General features: G+C 42.2%; 1 protein-coding gene across 5 annotated transcripts in view; it reads left to right on the top strand.

Annotated features, from left to right (window-relative positions):
* Positions 1–23,701, top strand: part of PTPRG (protein tyrosine phosphatase receptor type G) — a 733,896-nt gene that overhangs the window by 436,391 nt on the left and 273,804 nt on the right. For all 5 annotated transcript variants that reach the window (XM_030867610.2, XM_030867608.2, XM_060307591.1 and 2 more), the window contains exon 4: positions 2,993–3,141. In XM_030867610.2, coding sequence (XP_030723470.1) covers positions 2,993–3,141 — 149 coding nt within the window. The remainder of the gene's footprint in view (positions 1–2,992; positions 3,142–23,701) is intronic.

Genomic DNA, 23,701 nt, shown 5'->3' with positions numbered 1-23,701 from the left:
TCCACAGCAAGAGAAGCCACTGCAATGAGAAGCCCGCGCACTGCAATGAGTAGCCCCTGCTCAACACAACTAGAGAAAGCCTGCGCACAGCAACAAAGACCCAATGTGGCCACATATAAATAAATAAATAAGTAAATTTAAAAACAAATTTTTTTTAATAAGTAAATGAAATGGAGCTCTGCCTGAAAACGGAGAGTTGCACCTGTGTGGTTGCCCTTCTGTGCTGCTGCATGAACTCCGACCACGTCTCTAGAAATTATTGGTAGGTGGACAAAAGCCCGCATTGGCTGTGTGCTTGCTGAATTTCTGGCACTGGGTTAAGTGCTTTCTGTGTGCGATTTCTTTCAGGCGTCAAAACAGTCTCACCAGCTAGGCACTGTTATTGCCATTTGAATAATGATGGAAACCAAGACACAGAGAAGTCAGGTAACTTGCCCAAGGTCACCCCGCTGTTAAGTGGCAGAATGAGATTCTAACCCAGGTCCGTCCATCCCGTGAGCTCATGGCCCTTCCTACATTCTGTGCTCCGCAGCGGCTACCTTTGGTACATTTTGTTGTGAAACGGAGCAGTGTTATCAGTGATCATCAGAAAAGTGTTGCATGGTGGCTGGGCAAGTTCTCTCTTTCCAGTGTTATATGTAAACAAAAATTTAGCCGCTTTCGGAAGGTGGGGGCAGTACATGCATGTAGTGTGCTGTGTGCTCTAGTGAGAAATACTGTAAAATGAAAAATGAGATTAGTGTTTCAGGTTGTACAGCTCCCTAATTATGCTTTTAATTATTCATGAAAAAGAAGTAAAATGACCCCTGACAGAGACATAAATGATTTAGGTAAAATCAAATATTTATAAGATGCTGCGGAGTCCCTGCATGATTGTAACAGATGCGCTCAAAATTCTTTGTCTTCATCTTTTGGATGCAAAATGTTATGGATAGAATCTGTAACCAGCTGTGAGTAATCAACAGTGTTAAAGACAATACTGAGCTAATTCATAGGTATTTGGGCTTTGGAACACTGGTTTAACACAATAGTTTGTCTTCTAAAATATATTGTGTTCTAGGGATCACCAAATGACAACCCCTCCTGCTAGTTCTTAGGTTTTTTAATGGTTGGAAAAAAATCAAAAGGAGAATATTCCATGACGTGTGAAAATTATATGCGAATTTTAGTGTGGATAACTAAAGTTTTATCGGAATACAGCCTCACCCATTCATTTACATATTGTGTTTGGCTGCTTCTGGGCTACTAAGACCAAGTTAAGTGGTTACAGCAAGGGCCATAGGACCCACAAAGCCTTAAATATTTACTGTCTCACCTTTTACAGAAAAATTTTGCCAAGCCTTCTTCTAAACCATGCGTAGCACACAGTAAAGGAACATGCCATAGCATGTTCAATCAGCATGAGAAACACTTGCTCTTATTTCATTTTATCCTTTAATTCTCTGTCCCACTAATTGAATGTTCACTGTAACTTTTTCAAAAGTTGCGAGAAAACTGCCTTTGAATGCAGTAAAAAGGGATTATTACAAACAGGGTTCCGTCACTTGCTCTTTTTTTTTTTAACGTCTTTATTGGAGTATAATTGCTTTACAATGGTGTGTTAGTTTCTGCTTTATAACAAAGTGAATCAGCTGTACATAAACATATATCCTCATATCTTGTCCCTCTTGTGTCTCCCTCCCACCCTCCCTATCCCACCCCTCTAAGTGGTCACAAAGCACCGAGCTGATCTCCTTGTGCTATTGGGCTGCTTCCCACTAGCTATGCTTCCCTTTTTACAGAGAAGTCCTGAAACTAATTGCACTTGTTTTAGAAATGGGTCATTAGTCTAGTCCCTGTCTTTTATGGAGACCTAATTTTCATGCAGGATTTCTCTCTAAGGCTTGAACTGGCATCTCTTTAGGAAGAGGAGACAATGAGGATACGAAAGCTTTTCCCTGCCTTAAATGAGCTTAGCTTCCAATCACAGGCCATTTAGTATGTTGGTTGGCGCATTGATCACAGGCCATTTGGTATGTTGGTTGGAGCGTTATGCGTATTCACCAGCCAATAAGTGTTTGTTAAGTGAATGAGTGAATTCACTTTAGACAACAACAAAAAAGGGGGGGAATGTATGACTTATAAAAGAAAATCTCTTTTTCATCCACTTGGATATTACATTCCTTTTGGAAAAATAATTTTTCTGGTAGTATCAGCCCAAGTTATTTGTTCTTGATTTCTCTTTTCCGTGTTTCAAGGAAGAGAGATGTGATTTTGAAATTTAGGATTTGAATTGATTGAGGTTTTCTATGTTAAGGACTTCTTATGTGTTCTTCCGGATGGGCTAAGCAAAATTTTCTTATGCTTAGAATTAAAAGACATAGTAAAGTAAATCTACTTAGCTGCAGTTACTTGAGTGACTTAATGAGTAGAATTTTCACTATACTTTCCTGGACACCATTATCAAATATGAATCCCAATCCCAGCTGTTTTCTCACTGTTATTTCCTTAATATTGGTAGAACCTACAAATTTTATTTCCTGACGCCTTGCTTAAGTTTTCTGATCAAAGAAACATGTCTTCTGCAACTGACTTATATATATATTTCCCATCTCATTCCAGACCTTGAATCTTGGGATAGCCCCAGGAATCAGTGTTTAAAAAGGAAAAATAATTTTGATCTTCAAGCAGATTTACAGACCCTGATTCAGAGCCACTTACTCTATCATTGTCTGTTTTTTGTTTGTTTGTTTGTTTTTCCAACTGTGAAATGGTTAAGAAATTCTGAGACCATTCTCTGGGAATTTTCATGAGTTAGAGTCAACTGGCTCTTGAGAGCGTTCTGCAGCTAGAATGTGCTTATTTATTCAGACTAATGTTTTTGACTTGCTTTCTAACAGGTATATGGGAAGTAATTCCCATCATGTAATCATGAACTTTTATTTGAAGCACAGGAGCAATCTTTCAAGTGTGGTTTTGAAACTCATTGTCGTTTCCCTTCTGCTTTACACAGTTGCCATCCTTCTGAAAGACGACTATTTTGTCAGCGGTGCTGGCCTCCCTGGCAGATTCAAAGCTGAGAAGGTGGAATTTCATTGGGGCCACAGCAATGGTTCTGCAGGCTCTGAACACAGCATCAACGGCAGGCGGTTCCCTGTGGAGGTGAGAGAAACTTGAGATGTCAGGGGCAGCTGTGCTTTGGGTCTTGACATTAAAGAGATGCTTTGTCTTTACCCCCAGTCGTCTTGCAAATCAAACTTGTACTGTCCCTGCCTTTGTCTCTGGAAATCTTTTATATACAGCATGACAGCTAGATAGCCATCCTCAAGTTCCTCATCTTTGTTTAACTGGTGAAGCATGTAGACCTTGTGGGCGTCGTGGTTTGAGTAGACTCACCCCTGGTAGATGATTTCGGACCCTTTGTTTCATTCGATGTGGCTTCTTTGCCCTGTCCTTTCTGAAACCCTGCTTTCCAAAGTGACATTCTGTACGAAACTCTGGCCACTTCGTTTTCACCCTTTAGAAAACAGAAAAGGTAACCGATATGTGAAGGGGACTCAGAATCATCTCTCAGTAGGGAAGCTGCTTTAAGGTTTGTGTGATCTCCACGCTGTTGAGGAGGCAGCTGTGGCCATTGGTCGTATGACTCGCTGTTAACTTTGCGGGATTGACATTTTACCTCCTCTGAGTCAGTTTTCTCAAAGATCCGTGAAGAACGGGTAGTGCAGTAGGTCATGTGTATCTTTTTGGCGACTGAGGGAGGGAGCTTGTTTCCAAACTCCGTTTTTAATCTTTGGTGGGGACAACACATCTGTTCCATTGCTAACCTTATTTTTGTACCTTTCATCATGATCAGGATGTGAATATTCTTTCCTTGGGACAGACATATTTGTTGATTGTTTGGGTGCCCACGTGGTAAGCTTTACAGATTTGTAGAAGAACTGAGAGGGTTTGTACCCAAACCTGTGGCTGTACTCCAACATGGAGTGACAGCTCTTAGTGTTCTGTGACTTTAGTAAGTCATGACCTACTTGGGTCATCTGATGAATACTTTCAATCCTCCTCCATAGAGAAAAATCCATGTATGTACACACAGATTTGGGCATAATCTGTAGGGTTTCATCACTCACCCTCACTCCTCAAGCCCGTTCATGGATCCTTTAGACAACCTTGAACCTTAGGTGAAAAATCCCTTTAAGAGGAGAAAATCAATAGTATTTCTTAGTTTATAGATGCTTATATTCACATATCGATTTGTTTCTTATCCATGATTGCCTGAGAAACCAGAGATCACCATGCTGAGAAAGTGCTGCATATTTTTTTCTTGTTTTGAGCTGACAAATTCACAGTATCAAGTATTCTTCCCATATTAGGATTCCTCTATCCTTGGGACTTCCTGTCCTAGTCACATTAAAGTTTCTACTTAATGGGCTCTCTTTCTCCTTTTATGCTGAATGAATCATTTCTTAAAAATCTTAGCTTGATTTGTACTTGGAAAACTTGATTCCTAGAAGCCAAGTTGATCAGATTTTTTTAAGTTTGGGGTTTCTCTTTTGTTCCTGCTGGCCAGTTCCCGTTGGCGGTGTCGCTGAAGGGAGAATTTATGCCTAGCTAGCTTTGCTCTAAAGCTTCTTTATCCTAGAAATGGGTTGCCATTTGTTTAGTTAATGTTGTTCCGGACAAAAGACCTGTGCTTGGAAGTTTGAAAACTTAATTTGGCCGCTGCCTTGGAAAAGAAAAACTCTGGAGGAAGGAACTGGGAACTTCTGCCTCATTCCTAATCACAGTCCCTAATGCCTGTCTCCTGCTATTTGAGTCTGGAAAAATGAATAGATTAGATGCATATTCTTTTGAAAACTTATTACTTTAAATGCATTTTGTTTTTTACTCAAAGATGGCCATGAAATTCAGAAACTAATTTCAAACGGGAGCTACAATGCCCAGACTTATTTTTGACCGAGCTATTCGAATTTATTTCTTCTAAGTCATGTCACATGGTAAGGCTGCCTCTATTAATTGGGTGCTTCATTGAAGCCCATCTGGTTCATAGCTTGTTTTTTTTTTTCCTAATGTGATAAACATGTTAAATTACTTAGTGGTTGTATTTGGAGGAACTTGAATTTCAGAGATTAAAGGTAACGGGAGCAAATTGAACTATAAAATATGCACAGAAAAGTTGCTCACTTTTGCGGAAGACATGTCTGTGATATGTTAAATTGTTTTATTTGAGTTCTTTATTAACACTAGCTCTCTCTGAGATTTTTACACTGTTTGAGCATCTCAGACTTGGTTTATGTCTTTCCACATAACTACAATGCTTTTCAAGAAATTAAAATGAAAGTGAGAAAATTATAATGTACCATGTAGTAATCTATCCGCGTTGGGGACATTGTTTATTTTATATAGAGTCAGAGAAGAGTCATTGTGGAAGATTGGGATAGGATTGGTAGAATACAGCATTGGTTCTCAACTAGAGACAGTATCCTCCCCCTCAGAGGACATTACGTGTTTTCGGGGGACGTTTCTGGTTGTCACTGTTGTGGGCATTGATACGCTACCAGCATCTAGTGGATAGAGGCCGGGGATGCTGCTCAACATCCCAGTTCATAGGACAGCCCCACCACAAAGAATTATCCAGCCAACGTGTCACTATTGGGAGACTCTAGGGTAGAGAACGCAGTATGTTTAGTGGAATCCAGACTTCCTTTACTCATGTGGCGTCATTTGAAGTAGATTTAAATAAAGAAGACTCAGGGCAAAGTTGTTCCATCCTCTTGCAGCTTTTTTTTTTTTTTTTTTTTTTTTTTTTTGCGGTACACGGGCCTCTCACTGCTGTGGCCTCTCCCGCTGCGGAGCACAGGCTCCGGACGCGCAGGCTCAGCGGCCATGGCTCACGGGCCCCACGTGGGATCCTCCCGGACCAGGGCACGAACCCGTGTCCCCTGCATCAGCAGGCGGACTCTCAACCACTGCGCCACCAGGGAAGCCCCCTCTTGCAGCTTTTGGAGAGGAAATGTACCTTGCTTTATGGGTCAGAGCATTGCTGGTCCTGGTTTCTTTCGATTCCATTTGGGATAAAGTCATGACCTTGGGTATCTTACCAGCTCCCTCGGTGCTCCAGTGCTGCAGGTTGAATTTTAAGCATATGCCCCACAAGACTCTGGATCTGCTCCTTGAGGGTAAATTGCAACAAACCCAACTTTGTAGGTTTTGCTGCTTCCCAGGAATTCTTTGAGGTCATCTACAACAACTTTGTACACATTGAGAAATTAAACGTCTCCACACTTTCCTGGCTGAAATCCTGGACTCGGCCTTGTAGTTCCTATACTTAAAAACATCCAGTCTAGGGCTTCCCTGGTGGCGCAGTGGTTGAGAGTCCGCCTGCCGATGCAGGGGACACGGGTTCGTGCCCCGGTCCGGGAAGATCCCACATGCCGCGGAGCGGCTGGGCCCGTGAGCCATGGCCGCTGAGCCTGCGCATCCGGAGCCTGTGCTCTGCAGCGGGAGAGGCCGCGGCAGTGAGAGGCCAGCATACCGCCAAAAAAACCCCACAACATCCAGTCTAGTAGAAAAAAAATGTCCTTGTGAAAACGAAACAAAAGTCTTTAAATAGCAGCGTTCTTTATAGCTCAGTTAAAATTAGAAAAGAAAGTTGGAATCAGATAAGGCTAGAAGACTAGACCCACTTTGGATCCTCAGAGGCACTCACCTCCTATTTATTCAGCTTTATCTCTTGTCTAGCAGCAAATTTTTCTTGAGTGCCTTCTGTCATGTGGGTGCTGGGTTACAAAGCTGAAGAGGAAAGAGAGTCCCACCCTCAAGATATTTATACTCTAGTCATGACACAGAAACTGACCGAAGAGTCCCATAAACAGCTGTGTAATATCAGTTGTGATATAGTCTCTGAAGGAGAGGGACGTTTTGTCATGAGACAGAAGACCTTGGTGGAGACAGATACTTATTAAGAGGGAAAAGATTAATTGGAGCCTGCCCATAGAACAGGGGTGTGCAAAGGCCCTGAGACAGGTGATACTTGGTACATTTAAGGAGTAAAGAGAGATCAATGGGGATTTTGATAGGTAGGATAATACCCCTCCCCCAAAAAATGTCCACTCACTAATTCCTGAAAATTGTGAATGTATTTATTCCTTTACATGGCAAAAGGGACTTTGCAGATGTGATTAAGCATCCTTAAAGTCAAAAGGCTCAAAATATTCCTGTGATTAAAATAGTAGTCCTGTTTGAGTTCTTCTGTGGCCACTCCTCTTTGTATTATCTGTCCAACCACAGTTATCTGTGACGGCTACTACCCTATCCTAAATATTCTCCCTACCCCACACTTATTCCCTGTTTTAAATAAGGGTTCATGTAACACTAACAGGAATTGAATCATGCGGTATTTCCACTGATAACTGCAGTTGGAGGTAATGCATACAGAAACCTCCGGATAAAACCCTCTGAGAGCTCCATTAAGGTAGAGGTTCATTGCATGCTTGTTGTCTGAGGTAATTAAAATCTTGTTTATTACAATAAGAGATCCAGGAGTTGTTGATTCAGACTTACTGGTGCTTTATGAGTTGAAGTCTTCAGTAAGCTTAAATGATCCAAATTAATTGTGTGTGCCCTTTCCAGTGAAACTCACAGCTGGTTCATTTCAGCTCAGTTTAGAGCATCTTAGCAAGTGAGTAGAAGAAAATACATTTTTCCTAATATATACCATGCACACGCTACCATATGGTACAGGTCTGCAGTCCCTTAGGCGAGACCCTTGAGGCCAGATGTTTTAGAATTCGGAATCGTTTTTAGAAAGGCATGATGGTGCATATGCCATTTATATTTACAGAAGACACATAGTGGGGTCTGGGCCTATACCCCTTGAATGCATTCATATTTCTGCAGCATGCGGATGAATATTCACACTAAGGGGGAAATATCAATATTCAACGTAGCTTCACATCTCTTCACATCAGATTTTACTGCTGAATTAGTTTTTGCACCATAAATATCAGTAATAACAGAACACCTGTGTTTTAAAAACTGGGTCCATAGCGTGGCACTGCTTGTTCATGTTCCAAAGAGCGAAGGTTATTACCGCTCATGACACAAGCACGCTGAATTATTTGTCTCCCTGCTGGGCTGGATATGTCTGGGTACTACTCTCACCCTGCTCTCTGCTCTGTCCTGGTATTGTACAACATTCTTAGTCCAAGTTAAGGTTTGTCCAGGGGACAAGAAGCTGCTAGTGTTAGACTGAACTTGTTCCGTGATTGGTTCCCACTGAACATTCTGTTTGAGCCTGCAGTTGCCTTCAGTATCCACGTCTGTGGGTATGTTACCTCCACCGGCTCTGTATTCCCTCCTGTCTGTCCAGCCCCTACCTTCCTACCTAGAGTCAGACTAATGATTTGCTTTTCATTTTGTGAACTGGATCTTGGTTCTTCCAGTGCTTCTGTCACATTCCAGTTAGATGGTTGTCTTGCACTGGACCCCTAGGTTATGTCCAGGTGACCTGCATCTGCCTTCCCTGTCCCAGGTGAGCTTATGCACTTGTGACACACGCAGAGGCCTCACCCCGTGTCACCCTCTCTCCACTCATGCAAGCATGGCAGGTACTGCGCAACTCAGAGGTGGACCAGTCCAGCTAGGGATCGAGCTGCCACATTAAGTCCTGGCTTCAGTGGAGTGACATTCTAGTACAGGACTAAGGGGGATGAGTGCAGTTTGCCTGGCGCTCGTTCGTGTATCCCCGCTTTTCTGCTGGAAATAAAGGTTGCCATATGAAATGCCTTCTTGAAGATTTACTTTATGCATCGGCATACCAAAGGCTTTTAGAAGTCCTCCATTGAGGAAATCTGTTTGACTGTATTTAAATCAGTGTTTTTCCAAACTCACGTGACCAGTGTAAGTTAGCACTATCACTCTTTTGGAAATGAGGTTCATAACTTTCTCCTTTCCTCCTTTAACCCATATTCCTTGTAAGAAATGGAGTCCTGTTCTAATAAATGTTTTCAGAGAACACCAATCATGATCTGGATTTCCATTATTTTGAAAACTATAAAACCAAGAAGGCTTGTTCACAAAACAATTGTTTGGTGTTTCTGAACTCAATATTATATTGCTTTGTCATTAGAGAAAACTAATTGAAGGAAGTCATTGTCATTGAAGGAAGATTGAGACTTTTTCTATTAAAAATAACTTTGGGGGCTTCCCTGGTGGCGCAGTGGTTGAGAGTCCGCCTGCTTATGCAGGGGACACGGGTTCGTGCCCTGGTCCAGGAAGATCCCACATGCCGCGGAGCGGCTGGGCCCGTGAGCCATGGCCGCTGAGCCTGCGCGTCCGGAGCCTGTGCTCCGCAATGGGAGAGGCCACAACAGTGAGAGGCCCGCATACCACAAAAAAAAAAAAAAAAAGAAGAAGAAGAACATTTGAGTAGGCCCCAGTACTTAGAGTGTGCTCAGTGGAGAAGTGCATGCCTGATTGTACAAAGCCAGAGAGCGGGTTTTGTGAGGCGGAAGCAGCCTTGGTCCCTTCGTGATGTCTGACAGTTCTCGTCACACACAGTCATCCTGAGATGTGAACTTGACTCAGGACTGTTTGATGGTGTGTCACCAACATGTGGGGCGCTGGTAACTGTTTGGATCGTACTGAGAATCTCAGATGAGCAGATGACACCCTCTGAAAAGAAACTTGGTTAAATTGGAGGTATTCTCAATATAGAAACTTGAAGACCCCATGAGTGGGCGGGGCGCGGGGCTTGTATAACCAAAAAGCAGGCTTAGGGGGCCGTGGTGGTGTTGGAGGGTGGGGCTGGTGTTACCGACTCGGGTCCTTGGACTCTTGAAGGAATAGAAATTGATAAGAGGCCACGTGAGTAATTCAGGCAAGCCTTTACTGGGACTGGTCCTGAGGGAGCCCTAGGAGGTCAGGCTGGTTCCTTAAATGGGGTGAGGGTGGGGGGCTGATCGGGCTGGAGGGGTGGCGTTGGTGGTCGGTCTGCCTGCCCCCTCGGTGGCGCTGTCTACAGAGTTCATATGCAATACCCTGCTTGTGCCCTTGCATCTCAGAAATGGCAGTTGGGTTTTGGCCCTTTGGTATCTTATTGTTCATCATTGCCCCGACTGGGACTGCTGCATGCATGAAGTCATTTTCTAGACCCTTATCGTTTCTTTCTATTTTGTTGCTTGAGGAGACGTTTGTCCCGGAGCAAGCACTGCAGTAAAGGGTCCCAGGTCCCAGCCTGTCTCACTGGTGGTTGTGCTTGTAACATGATACTGTAGACACCATTTAATAAGCTTTACCTATGTCTGGAATGTTTCAGATCTCACCAGCCTTATGAAAGAGGTGCTCTTACTGTACCCTGCTTACAGATGGCACGACTGAGCTTCAGGGACGCTGAGTGGCTCGGCTGGGGTTTACTACTAGTACTCCAGAATCTGGGTTCCTCTGTCTCCAAAATCATTCATTTTATTTGATAAGTTATTTCATTGTTTTTCTTGTCATCAGTATAGGTTGTTTTTAGACTGACCAATGCAGTAGAAATAATTTTGTTGTAATCTTTTTTTGTGGTACGCAGGCCTCAGTGTTGTGGCCTCTCCTGTTGCGGAGCACAGGCTCCGGATGCGCAGGCTCAGCGGCCACGGCTCACGGGCCCAGCCGCTCCGCGGCACGTGGGATCTTCCCGGACCGGGGCACGAACCCACGTCCCCTGCATCGGCAGGCGGACTCTCAACCACTGTGCCACCAGGGAAGCCCTTTTGTTGTAATCTTAACCACTGTTTATTGTGTAATAGGAGAGGGGAAGAAAAAAAAAATCAAAGGGCTTCAAATGTTCAAAGATGGCTGAACCAGTAGTAAAACATACAAAGAGGAGAAGTAAAGGGAACAGAAAATGCCATCAGCTCTTTGGGTAGAGATACCTGTAGCAAATACTCCACATTTTATCTGCCTTGACCACTTCAGTCTATTTTTTATCATGTCAAGAGCAACGCTGTCTGATAGGAAATAGAATGCGAGCCATACATGGTAATTTAAAATTTTCGGTTAGCCACCTTACAAGAGGTAAAAAGAAAGACATGATTTTAACAATTCATTTTATTCTATACAATTTATATTATACAGTAATAATCATTGTTACGATTTTAATCATCTATTATTTTTACCCATTAAAATTTTCTATTTCAACATGTAATCAAGATGAAAAGTTATTACTGAGATATTCTACATTTTTGTTTGTACTGTCTTTGAAATCGGTGTGCATTTTACACTCAGAGCACATCCCGAGTCAGACTGGCCGCATTTCAGAGGCTCAGGACCCACATACAGCTGTGGCTACCGTACCCGAAATGCGCCAGACTTAAGGGTTCCAGACCTCAGTAACGAAACTGAGATAATAAACCAGCCAGAAGACTAACAGAAATTCTCTCAGAGGAATCTTTATGCTGAATCTGTGGTGATTTTTACACTTTTTCTCTTCCAACAGAAAAAAAGGTAATCAGTAGTTGACTTTTATATTGGAGTCTGACTTGGTTGTTGAAGAGCAGGTTTTCTCTTTTTCCTTTATAAGCTTTCAGGTTGTTTCCCATTATTTATTTTCACAACGTGCGTTCCTGGGGCCTTGGACACTGTTCTTCTCAGGATCCATTTGCAGGCTGGGGAAGCCACATAGAGCTGGTTAGGGAGACCTTTGTGCCGAGGGCAGGGATGGACCTCAGGCGGCCAGATCAGATGTATTGTCAGTTCAGGTCAAGAGGATTTATGGGCATCTGGCTCAGAAAGCCACCCCACACCTCCACTTTTCTTTTGTCCTGTCAAAATTTGAACAGGAAGGTTTCAAGCCATCTTAAATCTAAAGCCTTTAAGAAGTTCTGTAGTGCCGACGTCACTCAGAAAGGACAGTTGGAAAGATTTATAAGGAATAGAAAGAAGTCAAGATTGAAAGGAAGTCTATTTCCTCTCTCGCCTTTAAATCCCCGGCATAGAATTTCATAGTGCCCACTTTAATGGGATGGGAATGGATTCCTAAACCTTCCATCTCCGGATTGTATGGCCTGGCGCTGTATGCAGCACAGATATTCCTCTGGGTACATTTCCTGCGATATACGGAGACCAGCTGGGCAAAGTTACCAAAACCCTATTTTAGTTAAAAAAAATAAAATTTTATCTCTTAAATGTTTGAGGATATCTTAGAAGACAAGGCTGTAAAAAAAAAACTCAGGTTAATACATGAAAGATACTTGGGTTAATAGTAAAATAACTTCTAAATTCCAGCTCTTTCTATACAGACAGAACTTTGATTTTTGAATTTCCCTATTAAAACCTTTACTGCATTGGTTTATAAAAAATTCAGTGTGCAGGGAATCTTCTTAATTGACGCTTCATTGTTCACCATTCTCTGATCAGGGAAGGCTCTGAGTGAAAGGAAACCCATCCCATGATCTTCTGACATTTCTCAGCCTGACTCTGCCTTTGAATTTGCCTGTCTCTATCTCTGTCTTCTTTTTTCTTTCTCTTTTTTCATCACTTTATTTATTTGTATTTATTTTCTGGCAGCGTAAGTGTGGGCTGCAATATCATAACTATACGTAGGTAGCGCCCTTAGAAAAATATGCCCCTAGTCTGTTTTCTAGGTTCTTGTTAGTGGGTCTCAATGCTCTGTGTAAAAAGTGATCTGTCGTCAGATATGTTTAGGAAACGCTGCATGATATGTCTTCCTCTTATAGATTGATAATAAGCCAATACAGTAAAACTCTTGAGAAATATTCCAGTAGAGAAACCTGCATAATTTTCATTTAACTGGAGTCTCCCCAACTCAGGTGACCATGGAACTCTTCTTATTTGTATCTCCTGCGGGACTAATGATGAAGGGAATGAATACACGGGGACAGGCAGTGTCAGGTAGTTCCACAGAGAGTCCTTTTCTGTGTCTGGATGCCGTCTATATAAATGTTCAAATGACTTCCTTACACTCTGCCTTAGTTTCTAAATTATCGACAGTGTTTGCTTGTTCAGTTGGTGAACAGAGCCTTCTCTGCATGGGACAGAAAGTGCCCTGGCCTCAAGGGACCTTTATTTCAGCAGGTGCTAGGGCCCTGAGGCCAAAGCCTGCCTCTCCTGCTTGAGCAGGCAAGGGCAGAGTGATAGGAACGAAGTCAGCAAAATAGTCAAGGTTCCGATGATATGAGGCCTGTGGACCATGGGAAGCTCTGTAGTTTTTACTCTAGGCCAGATGGGAAGCCCTTGGAATGTTCTCAGTAGAGGAGCGGCGCTATCTGGCTTATATTTTACAAGGATCCTTCTGGCTGCACTTGCACGTGGAGAACAGACGTCAGAAGATGATTATAATATTTCAAGAGAGATGATGTTGGCATGTGCCAGAGATGGGGACAGTGGGAAGAGGTTGAATTCTGGTTGTTTTGAGGGAAGAGCGTATCAATCGAGACGAAGTATGATATTGACGTTATCTTAGAAAATTTGTATTTCTTGGTTAGGAAAAAAAACAATTTGAGGAGAGAAAATTGTGGGTCACTGAACAGTCTGTAGTATTTTATCGCATTTCATTCAGTTTTTAAAAATTCTTTTAAATCTCTATGTCATCTTCAAATTGTACTTGTGTAATAGGTATTATATACCAGTTTTGATTACATACTATATGTTATACACTAGGGAAGAATGTAGCGTGGGGAAATGATTAAACATGACAATGATAAAAACAAAGCCCATCTTGGAAGGCTTCATTTGAGTTAATAGATGTAAAGTGCTCTCAGCAGGACTGGAACATTCTAAGAGCTTATTCAGTATTCCCATTATTATTATGTGTGAATCCTCTCCTTCCGTGAGGCAGCAGATCCTTAATCCATCCGTTTACTTTCTTTTCCACTATTTCCACCCAGGTTTAAGCCATCACCGTCTCTGACTTTGACCAGTGTTATAATTTCTTAACAGGTCCATCTTGCCGCTGCAACAGTCCACTCCTTATCCAGTAACCAAAGTTTTCTTGTAAACACTTGAATTGCATTACATTGTTTTCTTTAAAATCCTCCACCAGGGGCTTCCCTGGTGGCGCAGTGGTTGAGAGTCCGCCTGCCGATGCAGGGGACACGGGTTCGTGCCCCGGTCCAGGAAGATCTCACATGCCGCGGAGCGGCTGGGCCCGTGAGCCATGGCCACTGAGCCTGCGCGTCCGGAACCTGTGCTCCGTAACGGGAGAGGCCACAACAGTGAGAGGCCTGCGTACCACAAAAAAAAAAAGAAAAAAAAAAAATCCTCCACCGGTTTCTGATCCCATGTTGAACAAATTCCAAAATCCGGCCTCGCCATGCAGAGCCTACTTGATCTGGCTCCTACTCCCCGACCCCCCATTTTCACTGACTGTTTCCTCAGTCCAGAATATTCTCTCCCTGTTTATCGCTTCTCGTAGCTCATTCCTTCCCTGATCCTACCCGTTATCAGTTGCACGCTGTCTCCCCTCCCAACTCAGCCACTTTCTTTCCTGTTACCCACTTTCATTTTCTTCACAGCACCTATCACTTTTTGAAATTGCTTATTGATTTACTTATTTATTTTTTTATAAATTTATTTATTTTATTTATTTATCTTTGGCCGCGTTGGGTCTTCGTTGCTGCACGTGGACTTTCTCTAGTTGCGGTGAGCAGGGAGCTGCTCTTAGTTGCGGTGCGCGGGCTTCTCATTGCAGTGGCTACTCTTTGCGGTGGCTTCTCTTGTTGTGGAGCACAGGCTCTAGGCACGTGAGCTTCAGCAGTTGTGGCTCACGGGCTCAGTAGTTGTGGCTCGCAGGCTCTAGAGCTCAGGGTCAGTAGTTGTGGCGCACGGGCTTAGCTGCTCCGCGGCATATAGGATCTTCCTGGCCCAGGGCCCAAACCCCTGTCCCCTGCATTGGCAGGCAGATTCTTTTCTTTTTTTTTTTTTTTTTGCAGTACGTGCAGTGTGAGGTCCTCTCACTGTTGTGGCCTCTCCCGTTGCGGAGCACAGGCTCCGGATGCGCAGGCTCAGTGGCCATGGCTCATGGGCCCAGCCGCTCCATGGCATGTGGGATCTTCCCGGACCGGGGCACGAACCCGTGTCCCCTGCATCGGCAGGCAGACTCTCAACCACTGTGCCATAAGGGGAGCCCGGCAGGCAGATTCTTAACCACTGTGCCACCAGGGAAGCCCTGTTTACTTGTCTATTAACTCACTCCCCCTCCCCCACCCATGTACACTGCATGTAAGCTTCTGGAGGAGAGAGGGGTCTGTCCGTCATGTTCCCTGCTGCATCTAGGCTGCTGCTGGATATGGTCCCATAAAAGGGTGAGCAGTAACATGTATGAAGAAACCAACATCCTTATATTGAATCTTCATCTTGTCCTCTCAGTGGTTCAAAGGGTAAGGGAGTCTAATCCCCAAGAATAAAAAGTTACAATTCACTCATAAAAAGGACATTGAAAGAAGCAGATCCTCCCCTCAAACTACCTCTTGTATTAAGGATGTGAAAGACCCAGATAAATTAGTTACTCCTAAATAAACACATTCATTCTGTTGCCTCATGCTGTGAGGCTGAGGGTGAGTCGTGCCGCTCAGAAGAATGATCTTTTTAAGGTCTGTTCTTCCAGAGTGGAGCTCTTATATTAAGAATCATTATAGCTACAAGACAGATTGTTCCAATTAGTCAATGAGGTCCAGGTTTTTGAGAGCTGTTAATATGTACATGAGCAATTACTGTAGCAGAGTTAAAAGGTGTGCCCTTGGGAATTTTAGATTGAGATTATCGGTTTCATTCATGAACGAAAGCAGGCGCCCTGAGAATTAAGTGCTGCATTTCTCTGCCAGCTCATTCGCTAGAGGGTTCTCCGGTGCCCAGACCCAAGGCTTATGAGGTTGCCAGGTTCCTCTCCTCCGCCCCACTCTCACCCTGTCCCAGACCAGTGCCTTCCTCTGTGTTCACTGAGACCCAGACACTGTGATGAGCATTTGGGAATTTCATAGTAAGATAAACAAGCCCCTTGACTTTAGGCCACCTGAGAGACTGGCAGCGAGAATCTCAACTGGAATTTACATCAAAATCAAGTGGGCATTTTTAAATTTTCGAAAACCAAGTTCAAGTGATTTCCACTCATTCCTAATTAATAGTAAATGAATAAAACCAAAACTAAACAGAAAAGCTTGATTGAATGTCTGTTTTTCTACGTTCCAATAAAATGCTACATTCCAATAAAACGCTCCTGTGAACACCGTGCCTCTCCCCTGTGCTCAGATGCTCACATGCTCTATCTTCTTTGCAGAGTTTACTAAAATCCTGTGACATAAGTAGGCACTGGATTTGGAGTTTAAACAAAACAAGTGATTTGTAGAACCTGGGGGTGGTCCCCCCCCTCCCCCCCTCCCCCCCCCCCCCCCCCCCCCCCCCCCCCCCCCCGCTTTCCGGTAGGTCGGTCTTTTTGAATGGTTGCACATCAGCAAGTCAATCTCAAAGGTGCCTGAAATCCTGAAGTTCCTCCATTTGAGTTAAGGTATTGCTGCCTCTTCAAATGCTAATATAAGGAAAAGAACAAAATGTGAGTTTTATCTCTTTTGGACACGTTCGTAAAGCTCACCAGATCCCACTCCTGTGGTAGCTAGCAAAGAGCCAGGCATCACTTGGAATAAGATGCAAAGGTGGTGGTCCAGTGGGACTCCACGCTTCCAGTGCAGGGGACACGGGTTTGATTCCTGGTCGGGGAACTAAGATCCCACATGCCACACGGCGTGGCCAAAAAAAAAAAAAAAGGTACAAAGGAGGTAAACTCTGAGCGAACACAGGTGGACACCGCTGGATGAGACACTTCCTGTGGGAGGAGGAAGGACTAGATATAGTGTGATTGAGGGTGTGGATTGTGGGGAGGCCCCCAATCCAGTAGTAATCAGATCTGGCCATCAGTGAGCTGGCCTCATCTAGAGAGCAGGTGATTAGAATGAACAGTGGAGTGCGGAGAGAGTGTGAGAGTGGGTCTTGATGTTTGTGAAGGGAGTCTCATCAAAGAAAAAATCGACTTAGTCTTTGGGAGCCCAGAATGCAACCAGGACCAGCAGAAGCCGACTCTGCTCAAGAAGCTGGTTACAGCTCGGGCACAGCACGCAGAGCAGCAGCAGATGCCACCCAGGGCCTCTTCTGCTTCACATAATTCAGGGGAGGTTTTTCCAAATCAGATTCCCTCAGTCCCTCCAGGGACCCTCTGAGTCAGGTGTCCAGAAGCAAAAGGTATTCCCCCCTAGTTCTGCCATCAGAAAACAAGGCCTGGGATAATAATGATGGTTAACTTCGTAAAAAGTACTGTGTGTACTTAGAGCACTCTTCACACATTATGTCATTCAATCATCACTTATTAAAAACATCTTTCCAGGGGCTTCCCTGGTGGCACACTGGTTAAGAATCCGCCTGCCAATGCAGGGGACACGGGTTCGAGCCCTGGTCCTGGAAGATCCCACATGCCACGGAGCAACTAAGCCCATGCGCCACAACTACTGAGCCCGCGCTCTAGAGTCCGCGAGCCACAACTACTGAAGGCCGCGCGCCTAGAGCCCGTGCTCCGCAACAAGAGAAGCCACCGCAGTGAGAAGCCCATGCACCACAACAAAGAGTAGCCCCCCGCTCACTGCAACTAGAGAGAGCCGGCGCACAGCAACGAAGACCCAATGCAGACAAAAATAAATAAATTTATTTATTTAAAAAAAATCTTTCCATAAGAAAACAGCAGTTAATAATCAGTATCTCTATTCTTCTGATGAGAAAAGTGAAGTAAGAGAGACATCCTGAGAGACATCTCAGTAGAGCCTGAAGTTGTCTCAGTAGAAATCATCTAAGAAGCCTAGTAGTCTGAGGTTAGATGCCAGTTTCTGCTGATCACAGAATGATCCCTGTTATCATTTTGATCTGTTTCCTTCCAATATTTGCCAGGGGTTGGGGGGAGTATAAGTATAGTCAGTATCAAGGTGAATACAATCATAGCCTGCTTTATCACTTACGTATTGTGAATATTTTCCATATTTTGAAATATTTTTCACTCCTTCAAAAATAAAATTTAATTTCCTTAATTGTCCTAGCTGCATTCTACCAGTTTTTCATAATTAATGCATTTTACTTTAAGATCCAGGAAAAAAAATTAACAGAACAATGAGTCTAATTTAATGTCATTTCTGAGACCTTTTATTTCTAAGCAGAAACAAGTACAGGGCAACATATTCAAAGCATAAAAAATAACTTTTTCTCAATATGCAAATAGTTTTGTAGTCTTTTGATTTTCAAGGTAATATATGTTCATTATAAAGTAATTCAAACAATCTAAGAAGAAAGGACATGTTTTTCTTGCAAACACATAGTACTCTAGAAATGCCGGTGTGCTGTGCATAGTTTTATAGGCTCATTTCCACTTGCTAGACGAGGGAAGTCTTCCATTGTCAGTAAGTAGCTGTCTACATCATGCTATTTAAATGCTGCATAGCTCAGGTTCTGAGGAGATTACTGGGGTTCAAATCTCATCACTGCCACTTAGTAGCTATGTGAGTTTTGGGCATCCACTTAACCTACTCCTTTATCTGTAAACTGACATTTAGTACTAATATGTATCTGACGAGAGTTTATGGAAAAATTAAAAGTATCATATTTATAAAATGCTTGGTTTAGCGTCACACAGTAGGTGATAGATAAATGTTTGCTTCTCCATGGTGTGGATGTGACATAATTTAGTTTCGCAGTGCTTTGTTGTTTTTTTTTTTTTTTTTTTTTTTTTCGGTACGCGGGCCTCTCACTGTTGTGGCCTCACCTGTTGTGGAGCACAGGCTCCGGACGCGCAGGCTCAGCGGCCATGGCTCACGGGCCCAGCCGCTCCGCGGCACGTGGGATCCTCCCGGACCGGGGCACGAACACGTGTCCCCTGCGTCGGCAGGCGGACCTTCAACCACTGCACCACCAGGGAAGCTCTCTCAGTGCTTTGTTGATGGCCATTTTGGCTCTTTCCAGTTTTCCTGGTATTAACATCACAGATATGTAGAGCATATATTTGGGATAAACTCAGGTTCTCTAGGGACCAGCCATGTGACATGTACGTGAAAGGAATTGTCCTAAATGCTATTTGACTTGTTGACATTTGGGAATATAAACCAACATGAGTCAGAACTGGCTTTTTCAAAACAAGCTGGAAATCTCTGTTAGAAAAAGCTCGAATCTCTGCATTTATATGGATACTACGCTCCTTATGTAAATGTACTTCACAACTTACTGGTGGGCTAGAATTGGTGATCAGTTGGGTTTCATATGCAGGATGTTTAATCTCAAAGCTCAGGTCCTTTGTGTTACAGCTCACTCTGCCTTTACCTTCATGAATTAAGAATATTCAGGATGCTATAGGAAAAGTTACTTTGGTATTATATCATGTGGCTTTATATATATTTTTTGAAAATGTCTATAATAATAATAATTACTTTCCCATACCAGAATGCAATATAAGAGTTCCTAATACAGGGCTAATAAACCTCCTGAAATTGCATGTGAAATTTTATACAATTAGGTGTGTTTTTTTTTTCTTTTTTAATCTACTGCTTCATTCAGACTCTAGTATTGTTTTCTGATCCTTTCTCCCCATCCCCGAAATAGTAAAGAATCAGGAGAGAAAGGAACAGATTTTTTTTTCTATAGGACATTTGTCTTTTACTCTCTAATGGATAGAATATATAAAATTTACATAAAATTATATTCATAACCTCATTAATAGTCTCATGAATTTTCTAGAGTTCTGAAAACTCACAGTGAAGGCTGCTATAAGTGATTATTTTACCACCATCCAACGGGCAGGGACCATCACTGTCTCATTAATTTCTATAGCCTCAGTGCCAAGCACAGAAAGTTGGACATCGTAGGTGACCTATTTAAGTATTTTGTAAAATAAAAGAATGAATCCACTGCTCTTTATCTTTTAGTTTAGACATATAAGGAGTTTTCCAGCTCAGGTTCACAAGAACTAGCTCACAAAACGTCTCTTTTAGTCAAAGCTAGTTCTTGGTGGTGCACCAGAGTCAGTATTGATGGGGATTTTGTTTTGACATACTGAGTGGCAGGCACCATGCTTGTCGCCTTCCATTGGCTCAGGAGAGGATGGAAAGTTCAGCAGGTCTTACCCAATCGGCTTTATTCAATATAAGTAGATTACAGTGTGAATGATGGAGGAGAAGATGAGGACGGGCAGAGAGCTGGAATTTGAATAGGAGGTTCAATTTTTTTGACATGTCTAATGTTATTATGAATGGGGATGGAACCCTGGTTTTGGGTGATAGGTAGAAAGATTGGTTCTAGGATTGATGGAGCCTTGCGTGGATTATTAAATCGATTTGCTAAGAACTAGAATGATACACCTTTTGGGTGTGAAATTCACCTAGCAAAAGCTTAAGATAACAAACCTAGTGGCACTAGTGTTTCAAAAGTATTTTGTACGTGAGCTCTAAGTGGCTTTTCTGTAGAACTATTATTTCTACAGAAATAAAAGCTGGTGTTTTCATTAGTAAAAATGGGTAATTGAAGTCTTTTTCTTGGCTGTTCTTTTTTAAAAAAATTTGTTCTTCAACCTTCTTATTGCATATTTGTTAAAGTAATATGATAAATAAATTCAAACAAAAACGAACTCATTACTTAGGAAGATACTTCACTAATTAATTAAATTTAACCTCCAAAGGCTGCAGTTTAATTTTACTGCTATATATGTTGTGATTAAATTACCTGTTCTAAACAGTTTAATAAAACAGGAAAAACCAATAACAATACCTATTATCTGTTCAGTAAATTATACTTTTATGTTATATTTACATGCAACCCTGAATCAACCTGATATAAATATATATATTAATAAGCAGATATTGATACCTTCATAGCCCTAATGAAAACATCAGGAAATCAGAACTTTCTTTTGGCTAAAGATGTAACTGATCAAAAACAGAGTTACAGGGACTTCCCTGGTGGCACAGTGGTTGAGAGTCCGCCTGCCGACGCAGGGGACACGTGTTCGTGCCCCGGTCCGGGAGGATCCCACGTGCCGCGGAGCGGCTGGGCCCGTGAGCCATGGCCGCTGAGCCTGCGCGTCTGGAGCCTGTGCTCCACAACGGGAGAGGCCACAACAGTGAGAGGCCTGCGTACAGCAAAAAAAAAAAAAAAAAACAGAGTTACAATGACATTTACCTCAACTGTCCATTAGCACTAGTAATACAAAGGTATATTTCCCCAGTGTATAGCTATTTGGAAATTTCAGCCAAAGACCCCTGACTTGTCCAGTTCTTTTTACATCTTCTTGCTGGGATTTCTCCAACCATTTTTATTCCAATGTTATTAGTAAGTGGTCCATCTGGTTTGGAATATTTCTTATTGCTATGTGTTTCTCCAAGTATTATTTTTAAATATATATTACTTTTCTCTTTTCATCATCCTTATTTACTTCTATGTATAAGAGAAAAAAAATCATTTCCAGGCTAGGTTACCTAAAATAACTAAACTTTCTGAGTTTTAGATGTATCCAAAATCTGCCTTTTTTTTTTTTTTTTACTAATATGGAAACCCAGGAAGACAGATTATTTTGAGATCCCAGGGACAACTTCGGCAATGCCAAGTCTTGCATATGAAAAGGTTCAAATCCTGGTCTATGGTAAATGTCAAAGAAGGTACTAGAATATAGTAAACCCTGAATAAATATAAGTTTTAAAAAATACTAACAAGATTATAAGATATTGTGCAATAATCCTTTAAGAACAGTGTTATGAACCATATTCCTAATGGGGAATACTTAAATCTTCAGTGAAAAGCTCATCTGAGGGCCTGTCATAATTGTTTTCACAAATATGAAGAGGTTCAAAGAAGTCTGGCTTTGATCATTATTGGAAAGATGAATGAAATAAGGCTACTTACAGGGTGTAATTTTAGTGGTACCAACTCTTTCTAGACACTCATTGTCATCCTTTTCCAAGTCCTTTTTGCCTTAATTCAGTACTTTGGTTTCACTCAACCTGGTGGTAGTAATGAATGAATTTCTTTTTCTTTCAAGTCGCTGTTACTGATCCCCATCTCTTCACCTTTCCATGATGTAATTAATTTTCGTAATAGTTATAATGAAAGTTCACTTTTTTATCTTTGTGGTATTTTTAGTACTAGGAAAAAAGTACAGAACATATATTTTGTTTGTTTGTTTTATTTTTATTTTTGGCTGTGTTGGGTCTTTGTGGCTGTGTGCGGGCTTCTCATTGTCATGGCTTCTCTTGTTGCAGAGCACGGGCTCTAGGTGCACGGGCATCAGTAGTTGTGGCTGGCAGGCTCAGTAGTTGTGGCTTGCAGGCTCTGGAGCGCAGGCTCAGTAGTTGTGGCGCACAGGCTTAGTTGCTCTGTGGCATGTGAGATCCTCCGAGGCCAGGGATCGAACCTGTGTCCCCTGCATTGGCAGGCAGATTCTTAACCACTGTGCCACCAGGGAAGCCCAGAACATATACTTTTTATTGCCAGGCAACTTCCAAAAAACATTTGACTCTGTTGCTATCGTTAACTGTTTTTGATTTTCCATTCCATCAAACTTACGGAAACAATACTAGAGTGTGAGTGAAGAAGCACTAGATTAAAAAAAAAAAAAAAAAGACACCTAAATGTACATTTAAGCAGAGATGGAATGGAAAGTAAACTCAAATTAGAGTTGATCTGAGTTTCATCAGCTGCGTGTGTGGATTTTCTAACTTATTTACTTCTCTGTGGAATCTTTTTGACCATTTCACCACTTGTTACCCTTTATATCAAGTGGGTATTGAAGAAAGAAAGTGAAAAGTTTCGGATGCAAGTCTTTCCTCTCTAATCCCTAACGTTATCTGATAGGTAAAAGTTCATCAGTTAATGAATGGATTTAAACTTGGTAGATCTGATAAATGCTTTAGACTTGAATTCATATTACTGGGTTTAGCATCATAAACAGGACATTGTTTTGTGTCTTTTGACATGAGATTTTTCTCTTTGCCAGTATCAGATAATGGGAAGTTATTTACCATATTTTCAGTAATAATGTGTCTTTAAAAGCAGGTTGCTAGCTTTGTCATTTTGACCTGACCTTAGCAATTGCCTGCTGTTTATTAGTATGAGGGTTATATTTCTGGAGTGTGAAAGTCATGCTTGTGACCCCAGTTAGAAGGGAGACATTTATGGAATAGGCTGGCAGGTAGACCAGAAGGCTTTCATATGTGGACAGTGAAGTCAGAGTTAAACATTGTAACAGGAAGTGGGATGAAGCTCCAGAAATTATTAATATGTGGTGTTTTAGCTGTCACTACCCACCTCTGTGCTTAAGAGAAGAACTTGTAAAAAAAACAATTATAGATCTGAATGTGTGTGTGTGTGTGTGTGTAATATAGCAACACATATCGTTGATGCAGATGTACTAATGTTACTACAGGGAACTTTGCTTTACGTTTCACTTTGGCATTTGAGAATTCAGTTTTGCAGCCTCGGCAAAAGGACTGGGAGGGGTTCGGAGAATGTTTGGTGGTTGTGTTCCTCTACCTATAATTATTTTTTAGGAATTCTTGATTCAGTACAATGGAAAACCATTGTTCTATTGCTTTTCAGGAGTCTTTTTCCTTTATTTTAGTAACCAAATTTTCTTCTGTATTTTTGAGTTGATATGACCTGGTTTTAGGACTTCAAAAGGGATCCAAGTTTTTGTTTTCACAGACATGAAATG

This window comes from Globicephala melas, chromosome 11 (assembly GCF_963455315.2).
Source record: "Globicephala melas chromosome 11, mGloMel1.2, whole genome shotgun sequence".
Lineage (NCBI taxonomy): Eukaryota > Metazoa > Chordata > Mammalia > Artiodactyla > Delphinidae > Globicephala > Globicephala melas.
This window is presented reverse-complemented; position numbering and strand designations above follow the sequence as displayed.